At 34.3% G+C, this 17,404-nt stretch overlaps 1 protein-coding gene across 1 annotated transcript in view; it reads right to left on the bottom strand.

The window, feature by feature from the left end:
• The window catches only part of LOC142334517 (uncharacterized), a 44,145-nt gene that overhangs the window by 24,415 nt on the left and 2,326 nt on the right, over positions 1-17,404 (bottom strand). The window contains exon 2 of the mRNA XM_075382614.1: positions 12,569-12,771. Coding sequence (XP_075238729.1) covers positions 12,569-12,771 — 203 coding nt within the window. The remainder of the gene's footprint in view (positions 1-12,568; positions 12,772-17,404) is intronic.

Here is a 17,404-nt window from a genome sequence, read left to right as displayed (position 1 = left end):
CCAACCATTTCGCCACAAACTGTCAATTGTAACTCATCATCAAAACAAATAATTAAACATGACCCGAAAATTAATAATTTTAAGACAACATCAAACAAAGACAGTCAACAAAACCAATGACTCCAAATGAGCAAGAATGAATAAAAAAAATAAATAGCTACGAATTTTTTTACAAGTTTCATTGGTGGATTAAGAATTACTGACCATAACAACACTCCTGAATAAATTGACTGAGCGCATCCTCAGAACGAGTACACAAAACATCAATCTTGTGTGAGTCACAGCAGAAAAGACGAAATAATTATATCGAAATTGGCAAAATTCAGAATACCATTAAAAACCAGTGTCTGAAACTGAGAGAACCTCACGAAGACATGCCAAAGCCTTTAAACACAGCTATTCAAACAAATTCAGACACATAAAAATTTGAAAGCACTTTTTGCAAATGTAATGGCTGAAATATTGACAAAAAAACTTCCATTGAAGGAAAAACAGAAAATTATCAAACAATTCGAAAAAAAAAGATCTGAGTAAATGAAATTGTTAGCTAAAGGTGGAGCCAACGAATTAACACGCAGCACTAGATCAAAAAGAACTTATTTATCTGACCAAGCGATAAGACCAGAAGTGTCAAAAATCAGAAAAAGACTGCCGGTAACTCATGGGACTAATTCGCTTTACCTTATCCTCATTAGCAACCGATGTTATCTGTTATTCATGAGATTAGGTGCTAAGACATCAATAAGTACAACAAATACCAGCAAACTTTAAAAACCGTTATTTTTGAAAACGAACAGCGTATAACAAAATGAAAAATAAAAACTTGTAGAACTCACAAATTCGATGTTTCTTGAAAAAAATGTATGTCCAAGTCATAGAAAGCATTAGCTGTTAACTGAAACAATTAAATTGACTATATTTATCACTTTTAGCAATCTACAAGTCCTGGCTCCAAGGAGAAAAAATTATAATACAATAAGAGATTCGGAATAAATTCGAACAATTAATTAGATTCAATTATGCCTCATTGGCAACCAATAAGACCTGTCATTAATGACACTAATTCAAAAGACAACAGAAATAAAATTGAAAAAAACGGTAAAACGCAAATAATGTTAATCCGCCAAAAATTTATGAAAACAATTAAGAGTCAAAATCATAAAAAGCATAAGCTGCCCATTGGTGAATTCAAACAAATGCAAATACGCGCCATTCGCACATTTATATATCAAATTAATAGTACCGACGAGAAGAAAAACTGCCAACCGAACTGAAAGTACCGCATGTGAAAAAAATGCCTTTCAAAAACCGAGAATTCGTTCAAATAGCAATTTCTCCGTTTAGTTAAAGGTACTTTGAAAATGCTTCAAACCTAATCGCTTCTCCGCCTAATTTACTACTCGAGCTTGATTAAAATCACCAATCGGGGCGGGAGGGTATCGGAGGAGGGGTTACGGGAGAGACAAATTCTTCAAGAACCACCGTTAATGCCATTAACTTGTTTCTTTTAAGTAGTTTTGGTGAATCGCGTACCTAGAGAATAGTGAACGGTAAGGCTCTAAGTAACCTATTTACCTCCAGGCTGTTTCTCTTGTTTTTGAGAAGTCAAATGGCCAGACAAAAAATAAAATAATCAGACGAAAAATTGGTTCAAAAAATTGCAATAAAGGACAATTAGGACTCGTATAATTTCTACAAACTTCTTTTCAGAGCAATTAAAAATTAAAAATTAAAAAACAAATATCCTTCATTTACCACAAAAAGAATGATGAAAACATCAACAGTCTCCTGTCAACAGTACAAATCTAAGAACAGTAAAAAGAAAAGCCGTCTAACAAGAAAACTTATTTCTAAGGCATAAAAAACTGAGAATTAAGGAAACTTACAAAACTACGAACATGGCAAAAAATGACAATATTCCATCTGATATTTTCTCTGAGAAAAATAACATTTAAATGATGGCAAGCAAATCTGAAGCTCACAAAAACTACTGAAGAATGAAATTGCAAGCAAAAAAATTATTGCAGACAAAACATCAAAATAAATAAAATAGCTAAAATACTATCTAACACGGCAAATGACAAATATAGCTCATGACAAAACCTAACTTATTCTAAAATAGTCAAAAAAGCCCGCAAGATGAAATTACTTGATAATATACGTATGAGTTAATTAGTCGAACTACCAGACTTGCACAACTATCGAGAAAAGGAAGAATTGTACAAACACCGATTTATAACTCTATAAGAGAATTAAACTTCAAAAATATTGAGCCGCAAAATGATTAAAATCACTACCGAAGTTTGAGTTGGAAATAAGGAAAATATGAGACCAATATCTCGAAGGCAAAATTTCGGAGTTGAAACAGACCTACGGAACTGAGCTCAACAACCTAATATTACGTTATCAATGCCAGCATTTAAAACGCACTTAACTGCAATCTTTTCCTTAACATAAAGAAAACTGGACTATTTTGAAAAATGGTTCAAATTAGTTTGTGTTGCAATTGTTTTTGCCAATAGCTTGGCGCCAAAACAACTATAAATGCAGCCTTTCTATTACTGTTAATGCCATTAGCGTCAGCTCAAAAATAAAACCAGAAATTAATTTTGAATAAATTTCAGTTTTTCGTAGAGAACTTCAGGACATTGGTGACCAAGATTTAATTCAAAGATTATTTCGAAATTATCTTTGAATTAAATCTTGGTCACTAATGTCCTGAAGTTCTCTACGAAAAATTGAAATTTATTCAAAATTAATTTCTAGTTTTATATTTTTTGAGCTGACGCTAATGGCATTAACAGTAATAGAAAGGCTGCATTTATAGTTGTTTTGGCGCCAAGCTATTGGCAAAAACAATTGCAACACAAACTAATTAAAAATTCACACAACTTTCTCAATTCAGTTCCAGCAATAGAAACCACTAATTATTACCTAGAAAGTATTTTCTTCACCGTCCAGAAAACTATCTTCAGAGCAAAACAATTTCAAAAAAGATTGGTGCAACCTTTCATTTGATATATGCGCAGTTTTTTTAAACGATACCTCAACATCTGTTCCCTCCGAAACCTAATTATTCTAATACGGCAACTGCCTCCTTTTCAAGGTCAAGAAAAAACAAGGCACTCAACAGATAAAAAAAATAAAACCTTCAATCTGCAGTCAAAAATTGTCTCGATTAGTATACACTTTAGAATAAAGACGGAAAACTCCACATGCTTACGCTCGAAAAAACTCTGAATGCTTGCAAACCTAGCCAGCCACTTTACCACAAACTGTCAATGGTAACTTAGCTCTCAGCAAATAAAATAATAAAAAGGGGGCATTAATTGATTTGAAATGAATACAAGGAAACAACGAATGCCATCATTATGAAGGTAAAAACTAGTAAACGTTAATAATACACAATATCCATCAAAATAAGACAACGTTTCTTCAATTAATTGTTAATTTTGTGAAGTCAATGATGGCGAAACCAACAAAACAGAAAACCATCGGTATTACAAAAACCATAAAACAGAATATGCTTACCACACAATCCAGTTTGGATAATAAACTGAAAATATTGGCTTAAAAAGCTATAAACGCTTCAAGTCACCATAACAGAAGAAAGCCGCAAAACTTATTACAAAACCTCCCCCAACCACCCAACATGGTCGAAAAAGTCATCTTGCGAACCCACGATACATAAAACAAAGCTGTAGCACATCAAACAGCTGACCGATAGCCACGATAGACTTGTAGCCACTATTAGTATGAACCTTGCTTCAATAATGACGAAATATTGACGACACATTCAAAATTCATTCGAGAAACGAAATTGACCAATGAACAAAAGGCGAGCAAAAGGATTAAAAGGGAGCGTGCAAATAGAAAGTTAAACAAATACTTAAAAAATAACTGCCACAGAATGACATAAATTTTCTCGAAAACTAACGATATGCCCAAAATCTGGTTTGTCAATCGATATCAAAAAATAGTGAAGTCTCACGCCTTAAAGCGGCAGATTTTGGGCTACTTTGCTTCGTAGAATTAGAGTACCAAAGTATTTGTGAAAAAACACCTAAAAAACTAAAATCAAGTATTTCATGTCTTCGTTCTAAATGCTACGATATCGGCCGTACGATAAATTAGAAAAATTTGTCAAAGGAGTGAATAATTTCCTTATAGATGAACAACATTTAATATGAATATAATCAATAAGCAATTTATTTACATCTGAATTAAGGCAAGTGATCACCCTCACAGAACCACATCATTGTTTAAATAAATTACAAAATGAAAATTTTTGTACAAATAGTTTCATTCAAAAAAATCATCTTCCAAGTGCCTATAAAATTAGGGAGGATGTAAAGGTTCAGTAAAAAATTGCCGGGAAATAATAAATCAACCCCCAGTTCATACTACCCTCCATTGAAGCCCAAGAGGCTACGGCATCAAAATGGGCTGCGGAAAGCCAGAAGGAACCTAAATACCATTCAGCGCTCCCCCATCCAGCCCTCAGCCTGGCGCCCTTGACACGAGGAACCCAGGGCCAGCAAGAGGCCAAGGGAGTAGCACGAAGAACCAACAAAGAATTGAAGATACCTTCTAGAATAAAAAATTTTGTAACTGACTATCAAAGATTAGATGGTCTTGCGGGTTCATTTTGTTCTTACAACGCAGAACAATTTTCAGAAGGTCGTAAATATGAAGTCGAAATACATTCAAATTAATTCAAATTAATTCAAATTAAGTCAACATACAAATGATCAACAGTTTCATAATTGCATAAAAGACAGTTTCAATAATTGCGAAAAATTGCATAAAAAGACCACAACCCTAATATAGTTGCTGCAAACTTCGTTTGAGGGGCAATTAAAAATATTACGCATAAAATGTCCAAATATTGTTAAAATCTCCATTAAAAAACAAATTTTCATGGAATTTAAAAAACTTCAGGCCGCAAAGATAATTGAAGCATCAGAGAACAATTTTTCCAAACATACACCGTTTTCTAACTTTTAGAAATCTTTGGCGCAAAGAGAAAATGGGCCCCTTTAGTACAAAGCCATTTAGTTCTGAGAGTAAAATTCCATGATCAATTTATGGAAGGCTTTTCTTAGGTCTATCAGTATGCAAAATGGGAAATTTGAACTTCTGCTGAATCTAACACCTTAAACAATTTCTGCAACTGCATAGATAGCTGAATGTTTTGTTCTGAAACTGCTTTGAATAGATTAAACCAAAACTCTATAGCTTGATAATCTGTTGTGAACAATTCTTTGAGAAAACCTCACTTCATTTTGATAGCAGTGATATTGATCGATAATTTGACACATCAGAGCTTACTCCATCTTTAAAGACTAATTGACCGTACCTCCTCCAAGTATAGTAAGCAAAACAAAATTTGGAAAGCTAGGTAGCTATTGGTGCTAGGAACAATTATTGGGGAAAATTAAGCATAACTAAGCTACACAGGGAGTATGAAAATGACCTCACGAATGACCTCAACAAAAGCGAAAAAACAAAAAATCAAATTCGTGAACTTTGAAAAAAAAATAGAAAAACCTGATACAACTTAAAAAACTCTGAGATCAGTAAGAAGTACAAGTCCCTAAGCATAAACGCAAAGCAGATCTGCTTTTATCATTAGCGATTTTACTTCATTAGATAGCCAGATTGAACGTTTTAGCTCTCACAAATTTAGCCCATACTTTACAGGTACTAAACTGTAAAATATTACTCTTGCATACTTTGAACAAATTAACAGCGCATTATTAAGCAAATACTCAAATCAAAAGTAAATGTTATTGGAGGAAATCAACGCAATGCACTGCCGACTGTGCTATTTGCCCCTTATTTATGATATGCTGCAACCGACTTTATATTAGCAACAAGCTTTACTTCTGAGTGAGAGCAATAGAGATCACTCAAAAATAAAGAACGAAAGCGTGAAAAAGTCACTTGAGAAGAATTTTCTAGAAGAAAAGCGCAAAATGGTCAAGCAAAAAATTTGCATAAAAAAGACCCACACGTTTACAATAATTGCTATGAACTTCGTTCAAGAGCAATTAATAACTCTTTCTAGCTTCCACTTTTAAATTTACTCTAGTTAAGAAAAATTAACACCACCAGTAGTTGTATGCATAGGCTCTTCAGGCACACTGAAATTCCAACAAAAACTTTTAATCATAAGAATTTTTTGAGCTCAAAAGAACTTTGAGACCAGGAAACTGCTTAATAATTTTTATCATCATTATAAAATTTGCATATCGACTCCTCGCTCTTTCTCAAGTTTGCACCAACCCCTTTTTATGAGGTACACTCCTGACAATCAAAGAGAACCAAACTCACGGGAAAACTTTTTACAAGAACTTAAAACATCTTTTGATAAAACCAACTTAACAGGGGTAAGAACTGGCAAGTTTTCGTTCCAGATATACTGAAATTTGAAATACTAGCTGGTATGACAGACGAAAACAAGCACTAACGTCGGGCGAACTCGTTTGAGATTGACGTACGGCTGGCTTTGGTTGTTGCGGCTACATTTAACTAAGGCAGGCTATAAGTGCCTTTTACAACGGGAAATCACGCCTACACACCAGGATTCGCTGGGGGTGTTAAACTCTCATAATTGACCTACAAGCCACAAATTTTACCCCAAAATGTCCCCAGCAGTTCAAGAGAACTGCTCAGAATCGCAATGCCCCCAAGATTTCCAATTTATCACGTTTCTCAGGACGAAAAGTCATAACATTTGTTGTTCAGACGAGGAAACGCATGCGATGAGACGCCTTCATGCATTATCAAAATCTAGTCCCGACAGGGTGGGCAAATTAAATCTCAGGGAGGTGTATTTTAGACAAATTTTTTGGGCTGAAAAATTTCCGAAAATGGAGAGGTTCGTAACCATGTTTCCCATGAGTCAGCAACCTCAACCACCCAGCAATACCACCTTTGTATACTCAAATACAGGTCACACAAAAAATCAATCATGAAATCAAGCGAAAAAACGTTGCAAAGCAGATTTGAAATGAACCATTATTTTTAAAATCTGGGATTGATTATTTTTTGACGCACCAATAATTGAAACATAGCCGGCAGATTGTCGGAAAAAAAGCCGCGCTAGAAGCCTGTGGCCTGACAAGAATTGAAACAACTAAAGAAAGGAGATACAGATTAACCAGTCTCTAATACTCAAGAATTAGGTCATATAAGTTTGCGACTTCTTAGATGCACACTATTGACCTTTAATAAGTAAAAGTCCATAAAATTTAAGTTCCATAAAAGATTTCAGTCATTTTTTCAGAAGTCATTTTTCTAGTGAGGTAAGTCATGCAATTGACCTAAAAGCAGAAATGACGTCAAGAACACAAAATTTAACTGCAAAGCAGTAAAGTCACTGAAGTCATTGAAAAAGTCAATTCCAAGAAGTCAGGGTAAGACTAAACAAAAATCTGAAGAAACTAGGAGCGCAATAATAGCCGCCTGGAATTGCTGACGCGGCTATTAAAAACATTAAAACCAATCTCTTGTTGTAAAGAGAAAGATTTCAGCATTGATATCTTTGAAGCAAGCAAAATGTAATTACCAGCTCATAAAAAGAAACCATCAGAAAGAAACTTTATGCCCATGAATTCAAAGAAAAAATTCACCACAACCCATGAAGTCAAAGAAAAAAGACCACAACCCTAATCTAGTTGCTACAAACTTCGTTTGAGGGGCAATTAAAAATACTACGCAAAAAATGTCCAAATATTGTTAAAATTGTTACAAATTTTCATGAAATTTAAAAAATTTCAGGCCGCAAAAAAATGAAGCATCGGAGAACAATTTTTCCATACATATGCCGTTTTATAACTTTTAGAAATCTTGTCGCAAAGAGAAAATGGGCCCATTTAGTACAAAGCCATTTAGTTCTGAGAGCAAAATTCCATGATCAAGTTATCGAAGGCTTTCTTAGGTCTATCAGTATGCAAAATGGGAAATTTAACATCTGCTGAATCTAACACTTTAAACAATTTTTGCAACTGCATAGATAGCTGAATGTTTTGTTCTGAAACTGCTTTGAATAGATTAAACCAAAAATCTCTAGCTTGCTAATCTGTTGTGATCAATTCTTTGAGAAAACCTCACTTCATGTTGATTGCAGTCATATTGATCGATAATTTGACAAATCAGAGCTTACTCCATCTTTAAAGACTATTTGACCGTACCCCCTCAAAGTATAGTAAGCAAAACAAAATTTGGGAAGCTAGGTAGCTATTGGTGCTAGGAACAATTATTGGGGAAAATTAAGCATAACTAAGCTACACAGGGAGAATGAAAATGACCTCACGAATGACCTCAACAAAAGCGAAAACAAAAACTCAAAAATCGTGAACTTTGGAAAAAATTGCAAAAACCAGATATAACTTAAAAAACTCTGAGATCGGTAAGAAGTACAAGTCCTTAGGCGTAAGCGCAAAGCAGATCGGCTTTTATCATTAGCGATTTTACTTCATTAGACAGCCAGATTGTACGTTTTATCTCCCACAATTTTAGCCCATAATTTGCAGGTACTAAAATGTAAAACATTACTCTTGCATACTTTGAACAAATTAAGAGCGCATTATTAATAATATACTCAAATCAAAAGTAAATGCTATTGGAGGAAATCAACGCAAGTGTTTTTGTAAATTTATTCTTCCATCAAAACTTTCCATTATTATGCTGCAGTCATTCCCAAAATTCCTACTATAAGAACTTTTTGGAATTAAGATCAATGAATCAGTTGATTGCAGCAATGAATAATATAAACCGATTAATGTCGGAAGAATTGATCTCGAACAACAGACGGTTGGAAAAACATTTTACATTACCAGGATTCGAACTTTTAACTTCCCTCTTAACAACCCTATGCACTGCCGCCTGTGATATTTGCCCCTCATTTATGATATGCTGCAACCAACTTTAAATTAGCAACAAGCTTTACTTCTGAGAGAGCAATAGAGATCACTCAAAAAAGAAGAACGAAAGCGTGAAAAAGTCACTTAAGAATTTTCTAAAAGAAAAGCGCAAAATGGTCCAGCAAAAATTTTGCATAAAAAAGACCCACACGTCTACAACAATAGCTGAACTTCGTTCAAGAGCAATTAACAACTCTTTCTAGCTTCCACTTTTGAATTTACTCTAGTTAAGAAAAATTAGCGCCACCAGTAGTTTTAAGCATCGGCTCTTCAGGCACACCGAAATTCCAACAAAAACTTTTAATCATAAGAACATTTGAGTTCAAAAGAACTTTGAGACCAGAAAACTGCTAAATATTTTTATCATCATCATAAAATTTGCATATCAACTCCTCGCTCTTTCTCAAGTTTGCACCAACCCCTTTTTATGAGGTACACTCCTGACAATCAAAGAGAACCAAACTCACGGGAAAACTTTTTACAAGAACTTAAAACATCTTTTGATGAAACTAACTTAACAGGGGTAAGAACTGGCAAGTATTCACTCCAGATATACTGAAATTTGAAATACTAGCTGGTATGACAGACAAAAACAAGCACTATTGTCGGGCGAACTCATTTGAAATTGGCGTACCCCCGTCTTTGTTTGATGCGGCTACATTTAACTAAGGCAGGCTATAAGTGCCTTTTACAACGGGAAATCACGCCTACACACCAGGATTCACTGGGGGTGTTAAACTCTCATAATTGACCTACAAGCCACAAATTTTACCCCAAAATGTCCCCAGCAGTTCAAGAACTGCTCAGAATCGCAATGCGCCCAAGATTTCCAATTTATCCCGTTTCTCAGGACGAAAAGTCATAACAGTTGTTGTTCAGACGAGGAAACGCATGCGATGAGACGCCTTCATGCATTATCAAAATCTAGTCCCGACAGGGTGGGCAAATTAAATCTCAGGGAGGTGTATTTTAGACAAATTTTTTGGGCTGAAAAATTTCCGAAAATGGAGAGGTTCGTAACCATGTTTCCCATGAGTCAGCAACCTCAACCACCCAGCAATACCACCTTTGTATACTCAAATACAGGTCACACAAAAAATCAATCATGAAATCAAGCGAAAAAACGTTGCAAAGCAGATTTGAAATGAACCATTATTTTTAAAATCTGGGATTGATTATTTTTTGACGCACCAATAATTGAAACATAGCCGGCAGATTGTCGGAAAAAAAGCCGCGCTAGAAGCCTGTGGCCTGACAAGAATTGAAACAACTAAAGAAAGGAGATACAGATTAACCAGTCTCTAATACTCAAGAATTAGGTCATATAAGTTTGGGACTTCTTAGATGCACACTATTGACCTTTAATAAGTAAAAGTCCACAAAATTTAAGTTCCATAAAAGAGTTCAGTCATTTTTTCAGAAGTCATTTTTCTAGTGAGGTAAGTCATGCAATGGACCTAAAAGCAGAAATGACGTCAAGAACACAAAATTTAACTGCAAAGCAGTAAAGTCACTGAAGTCATTGAAAAAGTCAATTCCAAGAAGTCAGGGTAAGACTAAACAAAAATCTGAAGAAACTAGGAGCGCAATAATAGCCGCCTGGAAGTGCTGACGCGGCTATTAAAAACATTAAAACCAATCTCTTGTTGTAAAGAGAAAAATTTCAGCATTGATATCTTTGAAGCAAGCAAAAAGTAATTACCAGCTCATAAAAAGAAACCATATAAAACTAACATCAAAGAAATTTTATCCCCATGAATTCAGAGAGAAAATTCACTGTAAATATTCAAAGCCAACAGTTTTGTATTATTCAAATATATTTGATTACGTAAAAAAAAGAATAAAAATTCAGAACTATGTACTGAATTCTATAACTCAAATGACATTGGGAAGCATGAGGGTGTTGACTTTGAGAAACCGAACTGACCCGGCTAGTATCAATACCAATAAGCATTACAGATATTAACTAAGAACAAAGTTCGACTAACGGGCATCAAAAAAATGGGCTTTATGGGTTTATCCCGCTTCTATTTCTGATTTCGTTTTTTTGATACTGCTCTGTTATTTTCAATTACTTTCCAATTGTTGTTCATTTTCAATTGCATTAGGTAATTTGGAAGTCTAAAACTTCTACTTACACCATGATCTTAAGTTGTCTCAACAGCTTAGGTGATTTGTAACTTGGAAACCAGAAAAACTCTACATCTCCTGTAATTCAATACCCTGTTTTTAAGCACAATTGCCCTGTTTTTGATCACAAAAAATCATAAGCGTCAGACAAAAATTGCTCAAGCAAAAATTGCATAAAAAGACGACATAGACTAACATATTCTCTACAAAATTGATTTGAGTGGACTTGAGCGGATCGAATGTCATTTGTTACAAAAATCTACAGCCAAGATATTTCGCAGAAAATATCAGTCACTTAATTCGATAAAAATTAAACCAAAGAGGTCATACAGCAATTTCAGAAAAATCTAAGATCTACTTTATATTAAATGAAATCAACAGCAAACAAAATGAAAAAGTCTTTTAGAAAAAATGTGAAGGGTTAAAAATTTTGTAGGAACTGACAAATACAGAGCAAGATCAGGAACTAACTTTAAGATTAGGAACTTACCATTAAGATTAGGAACCGGGCTTTACCTGTTTATCACTTTTTTGATGATGAAAAGTTAAAAAGGTCAGACGAAGAAATCGGTATAGCGAAAAATTGCATAAAAAGACCCAACCCTTATATAGTTGCTACAAACTTTGTTTGAGGGACAATTAAAAATATTACGCATAAAATGTCCAAATATTGTTAAAATCTCCATTAGAAAGCAAATTTTCATGGAATTTAAAAAAACTTCAGGCCTCAAAAATAATTGAATTATCAATAATACAAAAACAAAGTCTCCTAAGGTGCACAAAAGGGTTGCTCATGGAAATACGAGATGGAAAAAAACTAGAAAAAAAGTTGGAAAGTTGAACAAACTGCCGTCAAAATCGGTTTTGTAAATGTAAAAATTGAATAAAAAAGCATCTCACGTTTATAAAACTAATAAATGCAATGTCTGATTTAATAAAGTGCCACTAACATTTACACTGATTCCAAAAAAGTCCGTTCAAAGACTCAAAATATACAGAAATTATTGGAAAAAAGAATTAAGAAAATTAAGAAAATTGACAAATATGATTCGATTTTGCGCTTGAAACAATTTTTAGGCCCTCAAAAACGCTGTAATGACAATGCCAGAGTGTTACATATTAATGCAGCATTAAATCAGACATTTATACAAAAAACGCTACAGGCAAAACAAATGTATCGAATGCCGAAAAAATGCCAAAAACGTTTAGCTATATACGACACACTCTCAAAAAGGTTTCAAAGTCGAAAAGTAATTTAACCGAAGCATCGTATGAACAAAAAAAATTTCTGCTCAGAAAAACATTGGAGCACAGCAATTTCATTAACTTTCTCTTTTAGGGCAAAACGGCGTTTGAACACAAACTATTTACGGTAAAAGAAAACCAATACACCTCAAATTCGCAAAAAACCGCGAGCACTGCAATATAGCTACGCGCAGCTTATATTTATAAATAAATTTGTACAAGATGCAGCATGTTGAGTGAATAAATGCCTTGTAACTAAGAACCTGAGCTTGACAGAGATGAGTTTGAGATAGAGGATAACGTGTTCTCGTCCCCTTCCTCCCCGTCTGATAGAGTGACCTCTTCTTCATAGAATTCCTGCATCCAGTTGTCGCAACAACCCACACCTCCTCCACCACCCTCTTCATCCCCCTCTTCTTCCCGGCTATTCTTTGCAACCTCGGCCACTAGGATTTTAGATGAGCTTCTATCACAAAAAGTTCGAATGAAGGATCAGCAAATTAAAGAAGAACGTGTATCGGGTGTTGAAGTTCATTTATATTGAATCATTTTTGGGCGGATATTTTATGCAATACATCCAACAAATCAACCAACTCACCCAAATATTCCTCGGTCATGTGCGTTTGTACAGTTCTGACTCTTATTCAAATTTGGTCTTAATTGTCTATACCAAATTAGGATATCGTTGAAACAAGTCAATCGTTAAAAATTAGTCGATAAGTAAAATGGTCAGACAAAAAATCAATCAATCAAAAAATAGCATTAAAAGACGAACATGACCCTAAGAATTGCTAAAAAATCAGTTTGAGTAAATTAAAACATAACCCACTAACGTCGGGCGAATTGCTCTCAAACGACCGGCGAGCGTTTGGCTTCGTCAGTAGCTAGCCAAGTTTTAGTGAGGCTAACTTTAGCTTGATTCTACTCTGCAACTTTTGGTTTTCTAGCCTTGTTAGTAAATAAATAAAAAAACTGATATTTCAAAAATTTGCAGAATATAACTAAAATTAAAAGAAAAGCTTCCAGATTTCGCAGTGAAAATGTTCAAAACTATTTGTCTCTGGTGTTATGTCAAGTATGTCCCATCTGCAAGACTTGAAAAGCTTCGTTGGCTAGTAATGATCGTTAAACTCAGAAAAGGACAATATTCAAAAATTTTGAAAACAACCGCAACTTTTAACAAAAGCTTAAATCTAAAATTCAAGATATTATATCTTCAAAACCTTTTCACTGTCTCAAGAGACTATTCAGTATCCCTATTTCAAGCTTTAAATTGTTTCACTGGCTCATAAAGGTCCATGAACATGTAGGAACATTGCAGGAGCATTGTAATAATTTTCCAAAAAATTGAAAAAAATTAAATTTTATTAAAATGCTAAAGCTGGAGTCATTAAAATACTGATAATCATTTCATTAACTCTAGAAACTATGCAGCAGCTGATTATCAAACCTTGCAGGAGGTCCCTAGGACCCTCCTGCCGGAAAAATGATACAAAAAATACAAAAGATTCAAAAAACTTGAAAGAATTGCAAATAATTTTTTTCAAAATTGCTGATATCAAAATCATAGAAACATAGCTGGCAGATTGCCAGAAAATAGCCGCAATAGATTCGTAGATCGGCAGTCTAAGAAAAACAGTGAAAAAAAAGACAGACCAAAAAAATTCGTCTATTCATTGATGGCTGATCTGTTATATTTTGATTTAAAATCTTTATAACTTATTGCTGCCTCTATTAGCTGATCTCAAATAACCTTCATTTAGAGTGACACACACCCATTTGACATTATCTCTTTGAATTAAAGTAAATAAAAGTCAATTTCAAAGTGAGGAAGTCATTTTTGAGAGTGAGGTAAGTCAAGTGTGACCAAAAATTTAATCACGCGCATGAACAAAAAAACTCGCTCCAATAAGAGCGAAAAATGACGTCACACATGCAATTCAGTTGAAATTGCATGAACGAATGAACAAAAAGTGGCTGTGACGTCATATGGTTGTAACAAAAATCATGACGACGAAATAAAAAAAAAACCAAGAGAAGGCCAATAATAGCCCCAGCTATCGCTGTGCGGCTATTAAAAAACATTCCATTACATCTAGAAGCTATGCAGTAACATATAATCAAGCACTACAGGAGATTATGAGGCTGTTGAGACTGCAGAAACCAAAAAAATGACAAAATTTCAAAAAAACTTGAAAAATTGCAAGTTGCATAAACAAACTGCTAAAATTTGTGAAAAAGACTTGAAAACTAATCCATGGCGAAAAACATTTTCCAGTAACCTATTATCAAACCCTAATGGAGATTTTCTGTTAGGCTGAAAAACCTGAATAATGACAAAAAATGTCAAAAAATTGAAAAAAAAATACAAGTTTGTAAAAAAAAATGCTAAAATTCGTGGTGTTAAAATCTTAAACAATCCATTACATTTAAAAATATACAGTAACCTATTGTCAAACTCCAGAGGAGGTTCCTCGGCTCTTGAGGCTGGAGAAACTTAAAAACCGACAAAAATTTTCAAAAAAATGCAAGTTTTGTCAAAAAAATTGGTAAAATTTGTCATATAAAATTGAAAGCTGTCATATAAATTTGTCATATAAAATTGAAAAATTTGTCCATGGCAAATAATATATTTTCAGCATTTTATTATCAAACCCTTGAGGATGTTTTCTGGCTCCTGCGTATGGAAAGACGTGAATAATAAAAAAATGTCAAAATTTGCACGTTTCGTCTAAAAAAGCTAAAATTCGTGATGTTTAAATCATTCCACTACTAGAAACAATGCACCGGTGCACCGGGTGGCAGATGGGGAAGGAGGAAGTTTTGGGCGATAGTGGGGTGGGGGGGGGCAACAGCGCGGTGGGGGTCAACAGCGGGGGTGTCTTCAACCTCTAAGAACCGCCCTTCACACCATAAGTATAAGTCTCCAAAACAGTCTGAGCTGAAACAGAACTGAAAGGCTCTAAGGGCACTAAATTCCCGCTGGGCGCTACCTGTTGATACGGGGAGAATTAAACGTTTCACTTGGTTTATTTCTTCGTTGATTCAATTTTGGCCTATCGATCAGAGAGTAGTATCATTAGAAAACCCTTTAAGCGTAAAATCAGTAATTGAATAGTTTTTCGCCTTTTCGAGGACTTATCGATATTTAAATTTTGTGAACATCGGCTGATTTTACCACATTTTTTTCCAAAAATTTCCACATAAAATTTGTTTGAAAATAAATTGAAATGTGACCAAAAACGCTATTGTTGTTAACTTTTTAAATGACACAGAGCTGCTGAATCTATTGGTTTAAAATTTTGCAAAAACGGTATCATTATTTGAAAATTACTTTTTTAAACTAAAACCTCTACGACCAGACAAATCAATTTGGAAATGCAGTTTCTATGTTTTCCATTTAAAGTATTCAGATTAAGCAGTATCAAACAGCACGTTTTGAAGGGAAGCGACAGAACTTGATGTGACAAAAGTTTTATGTTGTTACTTTTTAACATGCGGCGATTTGACTCATTGCTTGCTATCGTTTCTCTTGTTTTGTTTGCGACTTCTATCACAGTCTTGAAGAGCTGTAACGGTGCATAGATACTACTTCAAATCGTTGAATCGGCAACTACTGATTTCATGACTTATAAACTACTAAAAATTATGACTTAGAAACTATTAAAAATTTTCTTAATCTTTACTTCACTTGGTAGCTAATTAAGCGAAGAATGTGCATAAGCGGAGTTAGAACATTGTAAACATTATCAAGCCTCACGGTTGGTTTTTTTGTTACTACTGTTTTTAGAGACTTTGTTTTAGAGAAACTTTGCTCAAGAGAAAATAATTTTGTTTATAAATGCCGAACGCTGATGTTTCACAAGTTTCGTGGTAACTCGTTAACGTTTCATTACCTTTTTTGTTAACTCTTTTTGAAATAATCATATCAACATTTTTTTGCATTTCAACCTCTCAGTCAATTTTTTGAAACTTCGCATAATATAAAAATATTTAAAACGCTTTATTTCTTCAAATAATCAATGGCGGGAGCGTTGGGGACCTTATCCAAACTGAATCGTTTATATATAATTCCAACTGATAATTGATTTCAATTCCTAAAAAAAAATTCTTAGATACTGAATGAGGTTTTCAACTTTTAAACTTGCAACAGTAACGTCGGGCAAATTGCTCCCAAACGACGGGCAAGCGGTTGGCTTTTTCAGTAGCTAGCCAGGGTTTAGTGAAGCTATCTTTAGATTATTTGAAGGGGCGTAAGGTGAGCGCAGCGGCGATGCATCCAGCGGGGGTGCAAAAGAGGATTGAGGGCGGATAGATGTTGGAGCGGTGGGTGGGGGCGTGGAATCAATTTCCAAGAACCACCCTTCACACAATAATTATAAGTCTCCAAAACAAGTTTCTGTGAATCGCATAATCAGACACTATTGAGCTGAAAGGCTCTGAGAGTACTAAAAACTGCCTGTTAAGTCATGTATGATAAGAAACATTTCCACTATAGCTAATTGTTAATGGGTATCAGAGATGATGACATTACGCCACATAACAGCAGCTGAAGTGCGGTATCAACAAAAAAAGAGAGAAAGAGAGCGAGAGGAGAGAAAAAGATAAAACGACAACGAGAAAGAGAAGGAAAGAAACCCTAACCGACAGAGAGAGAGAGAGAAAGAGGGAAAGGAATATTTACCATGATGGAATTCGACTCTGCAACTTCTAGTTTTCTAGCCTTGTAAATAAATCATATAGAAAAACTGAAAAGGCAAAATTAATTTTTTTTCAAATTCGCAGTGAAAAAAAGTTCAAAACCATTCTTTGTCTTGAAAGTTCTATCAAGTAACCCATCTCCGAGACATAAAAAGTTTAGTTGACCAGTAATGGTCGTTAGACTCAGAAAAGGACAAAATTATTTAAAAAATTTTGGAAACAATTGCTAAAATTAAAAATATTGAAACCTTAGGAACCATTTAATTGTCTCAAGCGACTATCCAGTGTCCCTGTTTCAAGCCTGAAATAGTTTCACAGGCTCATAAATATCCATACACTTGGAACATGATAAAAAGTTTCCAAAAATTTGAAAATTTACCTAAAAATTAATAAAACTG

Source organism: Convolutriloba macropyga, chromosome 2 (assembly GCF_964194025.1).
Source record: "Convolutriloba macropyga chromosome 2, txConMacr16.3, whole genome shotgun sequence".
NCBI lineage: Eukaryota > Metazoa > Xenacoelomorpha > Acoela > Convolutidae > Convolutriloba > Convolutriloba macropyga.
This window is presented reverse-complemented; position numbering and strand designations above follow the sequence as displayed.